Below are 12,259 nucleotides of genomic sequence, written 5' to 3'. Positions count from 1 at the left end.
GCAGTGTAATTGCTAGAATACCTCGTCTGGTCTGAACAACCAGCACAGCACTTAAACACTTCAGACAACTCAAACACAATGTGTAGCACATATACAGTCAGCTCTCACTTCAATTGCCTTACTATTACCATATTCAACAAATAGCTCTGCTTTCTTGGGGGTATTTTTTTATTTTATTTCCTTCCCCTGGCCTCTACTGTCTTATTTGTTTTGATTTTGCATAATGTTTTTAAATGTTCAGTCTGACTGTGGGATAGTGACGATTCAAGGGAAATCGCTGGCTGCTATATTCATTGTAATGCATGCATTCAGAAGACTCTTTTATCCCAGACAATAGATTAGTTTCCAGTCGCTGGAGGGAATTGGGATATTTGACCGCCCCTTTCTCTCTCTGAGCTCCAGCAGAGGCTGGGCACTTTGTATGTCTCAGACCCGATTTGAAGGAGCACGGAGCTGAGCAGTTCGGGCCGGGGCTGAGGTTTAGATGACTATGTCTAAAGTGCTTGGCCCTGAGCTGGGGGCCTAAGGCTTGGGCTGCAAGGCTGAGCTCCAGGCTAGCCCTGCGGCTCTGGCTAGCCTCTCATCCCCCTGCCTGCCTGGGTATTGATCAGGTCTGTGCCAAGTATGGGCTGTGCCAAACAAGCTGATAATCCACTAATCCATAAACCCACTCACTGCCATGCCATCAGTTGAGCTGTGGATGGGGGCGGTGAAGAAATTAGCTCTGTGAATGCCATTTCAGTCTGTCTTTGCAGCTTGTTTATCTCTGTCTGTCTCTCTTCTTTGCTAGATTTCACATATTTTTCTCATGACTGTTTCTCAGTTCAGTTTTTTCTTCTTCTTTTCTTTCTCCCAGTCTGAGCTGTAACTTTCTTTATGTCTCACTCGCCTCTCTCGCCTCCCTCTTCCTACAGGGGCGACTGTGCTGCTTGTGAATGCCACTGATTTGGACGCCTCACGGGAGTTTGGCCAGGCCTCACTCATCTACTCCCTGGAGGGCTCCTCTCAGTTCCGACTCAACTCACGCTCAGGTGTGTGTGTGTGTGTGTGTGTGTGTGTGTGTGTGTGTGTGTGTGTGTGTGTGTGTGTGTGTGTGTGTGTGTGTGTGTGTGTGTGTGTGTGTGTGTGTGTGTGTGTGTTCTGAGATCTGATTTCATTTTTTCTTACACATTTATATTCTGCTGTCAGTTTATACTGTAACACGTACTGTTACACATCTGTGCTTATTTAAATCATTTTACACCACCTGATTGTTGTATTATTTTGCACCTCATGCCACGTGTGTTTCAGGAGAGATCACGACCACAGCCCTGCTGGACCGAGAGCTGAAGTCAGAGTACATCCTGATAATCAGAGCTGTGGATGGAGGGGTGGGCCCACAGCAGAAGACGGGCATTGCCACGGTAACAACTCCACAGAAATCATTGCCCTGATTATCTGATTGTAACAAAGTCTAATTTCCATGCTACTACAACATCAGTGTTCTTCATCATTTGCTGTGACCTCAGTCTATAGTCACATGGGCTGTTTTGTACTATTAATAAGACTTTTTGGTTGGTGACGACCGAAAGTCTTTCATAAACTTAACACTTAAAAAGCTCATGGTATTGTGTTACTGTAGTTACTTATTGAAAATAATTTCCTTCTCCGACTTATCGTAGGTGAACATCACCCTCCTGGACATCAATGACAACGCCCCCATGTGGCGAGACGAGCCGTACCATGCCAACGTGGTGGAGATGAGTCCAATAAACACTGATGTTATCTCTGTGAGTGCAGCTAGTCCAATTTGTTGAAATTTACTTGACTAGTTAGGTGATTAGTACTAATTCAAAACAATAATGTGAACACAAAACCACACACTGGAATGATTATTCTACAATTTGTTATTTTTTTCTAGTAGGACGGGTGGTGTTGGAAGCATTAGAAATTAACTTATTGAAATGTTGGCCTTTGCTATTTGGAACCCAATGAGTAGAGAAAACACTTGTGTGGTGTTCATTATTTTATTCTGTGGCTTAATTTGATTCATCTGACTAAGCAAGTTTAAGTTAATTAAAAGCCGATAGCTGTGTGAAGATTAAAGATCGTTGTATTACAAAAATGTTATCTTCATTGGAAGTTTGTCACAGCTGCTGAAGAGTATATGTTGGTGGATGCATCCGCATACATGCACCACTATCGATGGACAAATTGCCGTCGGTGCGTAGGTCATCACAAAGTAAACTCCACTATTACCCCAAACTCTCATTGTCCTGCTGGTGTCTTTGCCAATGTGTTGTTGTTAATTAAGCCCTGATTGTCCATTAATTAAAGAGGCGTCAGTGAGCATAATTAAGGGAGTCCGACTGCTAATTAAAATGTAGCCTGCAGTTATACGCATAGCAAATTATTCAGCTGCTAGGCAGAGAAGGAAGCGAGGACCCGCCTTGCAGAACAAGAGAGTAGAATGAAGAAATGGTGAGGAAAAAGAAATGAAACATACCGGCTTTGCACCGCTAAAATGTTTCTACATTTTCCACTTATTCATGCTCTCTTGTAGCTATTCCTCAGTTGAGTTCATTCATGGTGCATCCAGCGATGTGATGCATAGTGTATGTGACTCTCTGTGCTCAGTGAACAGACACTGTTGCCCTTCTGACCATTTTTCAATAAATCTGACCACCCAGCCTTACAGACCTGTAATTGGCCCCAATGTAGCCCTTGTCGAGCCAGTGTTTCCATGGTGACAAGAGGCCACCTGCTGAGTCCTCCTGGAGGTGTCCAGTGAGCCGATGAATTTGGCTGCTGTGCCCAGTGCAGGGATCAGCCCACTCAAATCTCAGAGCACCACGCCATCATTGCCGTGGCATTCAGCTGCTATACACACACACACACACACACACACACACACACACACACACACACACACACACACACACACACACACACACACACACACACACACACACACACACGGGGAGTCTCCTCTGATATCTCCTTTCAAAACAATTTTCTCCTTCTGCCACTCTGCAGTCAGACCAGGGGCCACAGTTCAACAGACAAGGCTAATATATTTGCTCACCATCTTTTTATGTTCTCTGCTCAGGCCAGAATTGATTAGTTCAACTTGCCCGGCCAGACACTTGCCCACATCTTATATCACCTACCTTTGTGAGTGCAGCTGCTAATCAATAGGGCTCTGAGATGCCTCCCTACCATGTCACCTTAATAATTAAATACCTGCAAAACCTTTGTTCCTCTAATGACCAATTAACCAGTTTCCAGCATTTTTAGTCAGCTCGCTGAATAATTGATCAGCTCTTTAAAAATCAGCCAGTATTTTAGCGCTGCTCCCGGCTTCCCGCGTTCATCACCCATCGCCACTTTGTGTCACAAACAGAGACGTCACCATTTTTCTTTTAGCTGATGTGTTCGAACAGCTGGAGGTTTTTATGTGGAGATGCTCAGGGGCGAATAGATTACAAGTATGGTTATACTCGTTCCTTCCCTGGTCCACTTCCTCATTCCTCCGTTCTTTTCTCCTGCCATATTCTGTCGTAAAACCTCCCTGTCCTCACAGCTTTAAGTTGTTCTTAAGTATGAGCGTTCCTATAAACAGAATAAGGAAGCATACCTCTTTTTCAGAGGTTGTCTAATGAGCTCAAGGGTTTCCTCCTCTGTCTTCCCTCTCCAGGTGTTGGCAGTGGACCCTGATGATGGCAAAAATGGGACGGTGGTATACAGCATCAGTCCAGAGAACCCCTTCTACACCATCAACAGCAGCACGGGGAAGATCCGCACCAGCGGGGTAACACTGGACAGGGAGAGCTCAAACCCCGGGAATGCAGCATTTATGAGGACCATTGTCATCTCAGCTGTCGACCGTGAGTTGTGTGTGCATGTATGGTGGGATGTCAGTTTGCACTTCTATTTACATTTAGCTCTGTAAAGTTGCCTGACTCATTAAACACCTGACCCATCAGGAAGCAAACTTAAATTGCTTTATATAATTCTCAGCAAAGAGCTTTCAATTCTCTGCGATTAGCTGCCTTCTCCGAGCCTCATTCCTAAAGTTTTATGTTGACCATGAAACTTTTTAGTGTGGCTAATAAACTCCTTTGACCGTGAGATATGGGGTGTGCGTTTATGTGTGTCTGTACGTGTGTGTCTTTATATGTCCCTCTGGCGCCCTCTTTAGGTGGTACTCCTCCACTGCGTGCATCAGCGAGTACCACGGTGTCTGTCAACCTGCTGGATCTCAATGACAACGACCCGACCTTCCTCAACCTGCCATTTGTGGCTGAAGTACCCGAGGGGCTGCCCACTGGATCCTCATTTTTTAGGGTAAAATAGAAGACTATATTCATGTATAATAAACATTTTGCTTCAGAATTTGTCATTTTAAAGCTGCCATATAAGATTTTAGGGCTACACATTTTCTGAAATTGTATAAAACAGCACAGTCTCTGCATCATTTTGAATTATATTTAGGTTTACATTATGTTATTTTCTCCTTCTTTCCCTTCCTCTGCATCACCTGACCTTCCCCCCTCTCTCTTTCTTCTTTAGGTCCAGGTGGAGGACCCAGACGAGGATAAGAATGGCTTGATTACGATGGCTTTACAGATGGGTATGCCTCGCCTCGACTTCCACCTGAACACGTCCACTGGCGTTCTCACATCCACGGCGCTCTTGGATCGTGAGCAGATAGGACAGTACCATTTGAGGATCATTGCATACGATGCAGGGAAGTTCCCTCGGACCTCGACTTCCACCCTCACTGTCACAGGTGAGAGGTTTAGGTTTGGTTTCCCTTTTGTCTCTCTTCTGAAATTACACTACATGTGAAGTTTAATTGAGAGTTACTTCATTGTGACAGATAGTCAGTCACTGACTTCTCAGGAATCTGGTGAGCAAAACGCTGCCACCTGCCGGCCGGATTTGAAAAACCCTTAAAGTGGACAAACGGTCTGTTGGCTGTGGACATGATAAAGGAGGATTTGTAAAACTCAATAAATGTTTCTGGCTTCTCCAGAATCGATCACATAAGTCATAAGTCTCAGGAAATAGTAATAGAACAGAACACCAGAGCAAGAAAGAACTCCAGAAGTTATTCAAGCCACTGTATCACCCTGCTGCTTTACTTGTCCTCATGTACATCTATCTGTGTGTCCTCATGTCTCTCTGTCTGTGTCTCGGTGTGCGTGCGTCAGTTCTGGATGTAAATGATGAGACGCCCACCTTCAACCCTCGCGATTACAATGTTTCGCTGAAGGAGAGTGTCCCTAGAGACCACATTGTAGCGCGCCTCAGCTGCTCTGACAACGACGCTGGCCTCAACGCCGAGCTTAGCTACTTCATCACAGGTCAGAGGTCACAGTGGGAGGTGTTCTTGTGTGTTTGTGGGTTACAGTGTTGTACAGTTATGGGGACGATGTGCACCTTCAGTACCTTCCATCCATCCATCTGTGTGTGAGTCTGTGTGTGAGGTGAGCTCCTCTTGCATGCTTCTTTTAGTATATAGCTGACTGTATTTAAGTGTGTGGTTTGTATTACTTATACACTGTATGTTAATTTATAAACGTGTTCCGTGTTTTATATTTTTAGGTGGTAATCAAGATGGTAAATTCAGCGTGGGCTTCAGAGACGGAGTTGTTCGGACAGTGGTTGGCCTCGACAGAGAGACCCAGGCGGCGTTCACACTGGTAGTAGAAGCTATAGGTGTGTGATGAATTCATATCTTTTTCTAATAATTCAAAAACTACATTTTTTTTTTTTTTATCTGCATAAATTGTATTTTTGTTATCATCGTGTGTTGGCCCGTCACAAATACCACAATTATCGCGATTATTTAAGCTGACCATAATTATTTAGCATAATCTACAATCGTTTCTATTCATCTGTATGAAAACAGTTGGATGAAACTAACAGAAATATCATGTTTCTGCCACCATTTCCCCCTTGCTTTACACTGTTTGAGGTTTGACTTATTTTGCCTTCGTCTATGGTTAAATGGAACATGAGTGGAGAATTAGCGCCACCGTAGTGCATTGTTTATTTTTATTTTTGGTACCTGCCATTGTCATTAATATCTTTGTACATATTTAAATAATAGGCTTTGTATATTTAATTGGTTATTTACATCTGAATCTATGCAATTTTCCAAAACATAAAAGGTTTGATGTCAAATGTGTTTTTTTTTTTATAAAGTTCCAACGTTAAATGCCATAAGGTGTGTGTGTGTACTTAAACCACATTTACACTTATACTATATTAAAGGCATAATATGAATTAAAAAAAATTAATTTGTAACTAAAATTGAATGTGCTCTAATAGTATTGTATTTACTTGTTTTGTTTATCTTCAAAGCTGCTCCTCTTCTACTATGTATGAAAATGATGGGGGGGAGGGGAACTGATGCATGCACATCTGCAGTGATTTCAGACTATTGCTCAACTACCTTTGTTCCTGTTTGAAAAAAAAGAACAAAAACTGTGAGGTTTTCCTGTTTTGGAAACCATTGAGTCTGGGTAGCTTATCTGCTGAGGGGGCCAGAAACACAAGCGAAGGGAGAAGAGGCAGAGATAATGTAAAACTGTGCAGGAGAACAGAATTACACACATTGTCCTGATTCACAAGCAGCTGAAAATGACCCAAGTTTTGACGAGCCAACAATGTACCAGTCTTACTTCTTTGTAAAAAGCTATTTTGGGATTCTGCCTTATTTTCTGAAGATTAAAAGATTTTTTTTTTAGTGTAAAATATTAGTAAAGAACCAATTCAAGTTTTGAAATACAGTTTATAGTAAGAATATGCTCTATATACTGATCTTTTATGACCTCATGCTGTGGAATAGCCATCAAATAAATGCTTTTTCTGATGCCCCAATGCAAGCCCTTAAATTAACATTAATCTGAGCCATTGTAACTGATGTGGGTGTCAATGTGTGTGTTTCTGCACATAGACAACGGTCCAGCGGGCAGCCGAAGGACAGGCACAGCTACTGTATTTGTTGAGGTGCAGGATGTCAATGACAACAGACCCATCTTCCTCCAAAACAGCTATGAGACCAGCGTACTGGAAAGCGTGACTCAAGGAATGAGCATCCTTCAGGTAGAAAACAAACACACTGCGACACACATCGAGAAAAAAATGTAAAACCCATTTTATTTCTTAAAAACACACTTACAATTACAAAGTTACAAAGCGGTCTCTTTTTGGCTCAGATTGCATTTGTCTTGTCAGTATTGGGGACCCTTAATGTTTTGAGACCTGTACAACATCAGACTGAAAAAATATGTCTAATGTTTGTCTTAATCCTCATGAATCACGAGACAGATGTGGTTTACTGCATCAGAGCAATTAACTGTGTGATGCAGAGAACTGATGTGAAAATTTTGAATGTGAAAATTAAAAAAAATGTCTGAAGCCATAAAATAGACAAAATAAGAAGCTGCTCTTTAAAGGTCAAGTCTGGCCTTAAAAATAAGTCATAACTGTACTAGTGCCTTGCTTTAAGATTTGTTCTGTATTTAATTATTGTTCACTGCCATTGAATTGAGTCCTAGTTTTAATTTCCACTTGCTATAAAAGATGAAATGACCAGTCACAAAAATGTGTTGCCTTTTTGCAATGGCTTTTTGATTACCTATTAGGCTTTTCCTTATGTTTTGTCATATTTGTAAAATGACAATGTCCGTTGTTCAAATGATCAAATAATGACATAAACATAAAAGCAATTCTTCTGGGAAAAAATTGAGATCTCAAACTGCTCTAACAGTTTGCGACAGTTTACATCAGCATGTTACCAATTTATTGATATGCCACAAAGTAAAGACCGACGGCGCAGGGAGATACTATGCATACTATAACTTAGTCTTTTCATGACAGCAGAATAACGTTTTAATGGCAAAGTCAGCTCGATTCCCACATCTCCACCTATTAATAAAGGTATATGTATAATTATTTGTGTATATATACGGCTTGTGATTGACAGACTAAATTCACCCTTCTGTCACATGCTAAACAGGTAATGAGCATTATATTTACCAAATAAAGACATCCCGCTGTAATCTTTGAAGCTGCCCATGTTCTTGGTGTCCACTCTCATATTCCAGATCAGATTCAGACCTGAACATGTACGGATGGTCTTGAAAAGTAACCATTTCCAATCAAGGTTTACAGTGTGCTTTCGATACCTCCACACCTTCAAGAGGATGATGCGAGGGATATGAGGCACTGGGCGCTGCTGCTCGGCAGGCTTCCTAGAAGTTATCTAATCAGATGAAAGTGAGCTCTCTGGGACAGAAAGGATATAAAACGGTTTGTTTCAGACAAAGGATGAACTGAGGGGCTGAATAAAGGGCCAGCATATGATGAAGATTTTTTTTTTTTTTTTTTTTTAACTGTTAATCATAAAAAGCTACTATAGTAGAATCACATGAATATATACAAACCTAAAAATTAGCACAATATATCCCCTTTAAGTACTTTAAAGCCCTTTATAATAAACCTCATCCACCTAGTGTTCAAAAAATGTTAAAACAAATACTAAAAATGCACTCTACACCCACTCCTGGTATTAATAATGTTCACAGCACCAACCATGAAATATACAGTGTATCATGTCAGGGGAACAGTCAGTCACCCTTTAGCCTGTCCTCGAGTCAGATTTCAGTCACATAGTCAAAGAGACAAGGAATAGTGAGGTTGGGCTCCACGCTGGTCTCTGGCTGAGGTGTCTGTCGGGTTGGAGACTGGGATGCATGTGAGCTCCCGCGCTCATGCGGCCTGCGCGGAGGTGGTCGTCTGAAGGAGAGGTTGTATGAACGCCGGTATGAGCCCAGCCTCTTCCACACCTTCAGCTGTGGCTCACTGGACAAGCTTCCGCCACGAGTGAAGCTCTCCCCCGGGCCACCACAGCTCGCCTCAGAGTCCCCGTCCTGTTCAGAGGGCCGGCACACGGCCAGGAAGGCTGCCACCCCGGCTAGCAGCAACGACAAACCCAGCACCACCATGATTGTGAACTCTGGGTCATAGATGTCTGAGGAATGAGATGGAAGCTGTGGGATGGTGGAAGAGATGGTGGTGGTTGTCAGGCTGGACAGACTGACGTTTTCTGTGTTAGAGGTGGAGGTGAATTTGGAGCCTGGGTCGGTGGTGTTCATGTTGTCTCGGCCCTGGACGGAGAAAGCAAGATCAGGCTGGACGTTTATGTTTCTCTGTCTCTGTCTCTGTCTCTGTGTGTGTGTGTGTGTGTGTGTGTGTGTGTGTGTGTGTGTGTGTGTGTGTGTGTGTGTGTGTGTGTGTGTGTGTGTGTGTGTGTGTGTGTGAGAGAGAGAGAGAGAGAGAGAGAGAGAGAGAGAGAGAGTGAGTGTGAGTGTGAAAGTGTGAGTGTAAAAGTGAAAGTGTGAGTGAGTGTGTGTCGTCAACCCTTTATAAAAGTGCCTCCACAGCTCTCTTGATACAGTGTGTTTTGCCTCACTAACCAAGCCTTACCAAGCTGAGTAGGGTTATTTAGAGGCTTATTTTCAAATGGTCACTTTATTAGGATCATACACTCAAAAACTCACAGTACATGCACAGATACACATGGAAACGCCTGCAAGCACACGCAGATGCGGTGAGTGTTTGGCATTTGCAACAATTATGTAGCTATTAAATCAAGGAATACAAAACAGTCAATGCTTGACAGGTTTTCTTCAATGTAAAACAAATTGGGTTTATTAAAATGCCCCATGTAAAATGCAAGGCGCCCACCTCTTCTACCCCGGTCTCCAATTATCCCCCCCTCTCACTCTGCACGCCCCCATCTTCAGCATAGTAACATTTGTAAATGTCATCATCCTTAATTCAGCGGAGACAAAGCATGGCTTATCGGTTTAAGGGGAACACATTGGGACGTGAAATTATTTTTAAGACCAAATGCCAGGAAAGCTGTGAAAAGGCCAGTGGAGCAGGATGGCTCGTTAGAGAGTCAGTTCATTAGTCAGCGCCTCCAAGCACACAACCCCCCACCCCCATCCCCCACCCCCCACCCCCACGGACACACACACACCCCGGACACACACACACACACACACACACACACACACACACACACACACACACACACACACACACACACACACACACACACACACACACACAGCTATTCAAACACAAACTTTCTTTCCCAGCCACACATACTGTAGCCTGCACATATTCGTGATTAGGCACGCTGTTCTTAAGCTTGGCAGCTTAGCTGTAAGGTACTCTCCCTCTCTTTCCCCCCACCACATTGTTGCTCCTCCAGATCTGACTGCTCAGCTAGTTTTAAATCTGTAAAACTCCTTTTCAAGCACACTTTGTCTAACCTACTCACATTTGTAAAGTTGTGCACTCACACATTTTACAAAGTTTACATTTTTTTTTCCTCTTGATTGTTCTCTGATTTATTGTGTTTACCGTTCCATCTCTGTATTGGCTACTGTACATTGTAGAAAACATTAATAGGGAGTACAGTCACAGTTAGATGTGACTAATCTTTAGCCCTTTTTTTTTAATTAATATTCACAGTCCAGGTAAGTTAAAGTCATACTAAACCACATGCATACAGCGGTGTCTATATACTCCCTTGGACAATGTTGAGTTGCTCAAGCACATGTCGAGAAAATCACATGTCAAATGTACATCCTCGGAGTTTAATTTCTAAATGAGACTCCTCAGGAGACCTAAAATAATTATTGCAAGTAACATGAAAAGATTTTTTTTTAAACTTACAACCTTAGTATTTGAAAGAATTTCCATCTAAAATCCTAAGAAACTGACATTTTTGCTTCATGTTAATTTGCAGTAAACTCAAAAATACATACTCACACTCACACTTTGGAGACTCTTTAAAACAGCACCTTGCTTAGTTCCAGTAACTGAGGTCAGAGCTGTTTCGTGGCTCTACACGCTTGTTTTTCCCCCCTTAAACTGCTGCTTTTCCAGAAACAGAAGGGGGAAACACTGGAGAGGAAGAGGGGAACAAGAGGGAAAAGGGGGTAAAATGTGGGTAACAGCATCGCAGCAGTAATATCTCACTACTGTTTTAAAGCCAGGGAGCCAAAAGACAATGGCATGTTTTCTCAGACACAGAGGCTGAGTGAAAAATCTGTCAGTGTTTACACTCCACATGATTACACTTACAACATCTGGCTCTGCAATGTCGTCATGCACTTTATACTCCCCCTTTTATGGCCTAAGTGGTGCATTCCACTGTGTAATACCCTATTCATCACTCCCAAATCTGACCCCCCAGCCTCTTTTTCCTCCCGTCGCCCCCTCCCCTCTCCTCCTCTTTCTCCTCTCCTCTCCACATCTCTTTATAAAGCTAATGAGACTGAAGTTGGGCCCCTCTTCACAGAGGGAGTGAGAGAGAGCAAAGGAGGACACAGGGCAAGACAGAGGCTGCGAGAGTGTGTGGGTCTGGTATTTGCACGTACCTGAGGACTTGGTGTGTGTGTGTGTGTGTGTGTGTGTGTGTGTGTGTGTGTGTGTGTGTGTGTGTGTGTGTGTGTGTGTGTGTGTGTGTGTGTGTGTGTGTGTGTGTGTGTGTGTGTGTGTGTGTGTGTGTGTGAATATGCACTTTGTAGACAGCTTCACGGAGGAGCAGGGTCTGACATGAAGTCAGCCTCATCCAGTGCCAGCAGCAGTGAGCCTCTCCGGATTCACAAGTCAGTCTTATGACATGGCCCATTCAACAGCAGCCCAGCATGCTCCACTATTTCTCTGTGTACGCTGTGGAGCCGTGCTGTCTGAGCCGGGTTTGGGTTTTTGGGTGCTTCTGGCTATCTGCCTGTAACAGAGAGTCAGAGAGTTTCTCACTGCCAAGATACGATGGGGTTGTTGTGGCAACAAGAAACAAGGCTCCAATGGATGTGTTGTGAATGAGAAAGTATGCTGAGTTGTCTTTGTATGAACCATAGAATCAATAAAAATGCATATTAAATGTTCCGTCTATCACGTAGGATAAAGTCTCTAGAACGACACTGAACATTAATTTTACTGGGGAACCAAATCCAACTCTTCAAGTTTCTTGCAATAATAGTTGAATTGGCTCTTGAATGTAATTACCATCAATGTCATTAAACTGCAGAAAGTAATAACATCTTGATAGTACCAGTTGTAAAGAGAAACCGTTGGCATTGCTTTTTCCCTGTATATAGCTGGCTGGTTTTTGATTTACATATTATTAATCAAACAATCTAACTTTATTAAATAGTACTTTTCATACATTTGGATGCAGTTCAAA

General features: G+C 42.8%; 2 protein-coding genes across 3 annotated transcripts in view; one reads left to right on the top strand and one right to left on the bottom strand.

Moving 5' to 3' along the window:
- cdh23 (cadherin-related 23) overlaps positions 1 to 12,259 on the top strand; it is a 175,983-nt gene that overhangs the window by 123,711 nt on the left and 40,013 nt on the right. Inside the window, exons 19-27 of the mRNA XM_069690023.1 lie at positions 915 to 1,031; positions 1,291 to 1,403; positions 1,662 to 1,769; positions 3,677 to 3,866; positions 4,181 to 4,326; positions 4,552 to 4,771; positions 5,196 to 5,348; positions 5,590 to 5,703; positions 6,947 to 7,095. Of these exons, the coding sequence (XP_069546124.1) occupies positions 915 to 1,031; positions 1,291 to 1,403; positions 1,662 to 1,769; positions 3,677 to 3,866; positions 4,181 to 4,326; positions 4,552 to 4,771; positions 5,196 to 5,348; positions 5,590 to 5,703; positions 6,947 to 7,095 (1,310 nt within the window). The remainder of the gene's footprint in view (positions 1 to 914; positions 1,032 to 1,290; positions 1,404 to 1,661; positions 1,770 to 3,676; positions 3,867 to 4,180; positions 4,327 to 4,551; positions 4,772 to 5,195; positions 5,349 to 5,589; positions 5,704 to 6,946; positions 7,096 to 12,259) is intronic.
- On the bottom strand, positions 7,132 to 11,041 carry LOC138616035 (uncharacterized protein C10orf105-like). Of its 2 annotated transcripts, none has more exons than XM_069690019.1 (2): positions 10,842 to 11,041; positions 7,132 to 9,161 (listed from the first exon to the last, which is right to left on the bottom strand). In XM_069690019.1, the coding sequence occupies exon 2, from the start codon at positions 9,147 to 9,149 to the stop codon at positions 8,649 to 8,651; it is 501 nt and encodes a 166-aa protein (XP_069546120.1). In that variant the 5' UTR covers positions 9,150 to 9,161; positions 10,842 to 11,041; the 3' UTR covers positions 7,132 to 8,648. The 2 variants fall into 2 exon arrangements, with proteins under 2 accessions (XP_069546120.1, XP_069546122.1); XM_069690021.1 differs by having other exon boundaries at positions 10,848 to 11,041.

The sequence above is a fragment of the Brachyistius frenatus genome, unplaced genomic scaffold (genome assembly GCF_029030835.1).
Source record: "Brachyistius frenatus isolate BFR_SWC_R1_liver_20210118 unplaced genomic scaffold, ASM2903083v1 Contig_8, whole genome shotgun sequence".
Classification (NCBI taxonomy): domain Eukaryota; kingdom Metazoa; phylum Chordata; class Actinopteri; family Embiotocidae; genus Brachyistius; species Brachyistius frenatus.
The sequence above is the reverse complement of the archived record's forward strand: the minus strand, read 5'-3'. Positions and strand labels throughout refer to the sequence as shown.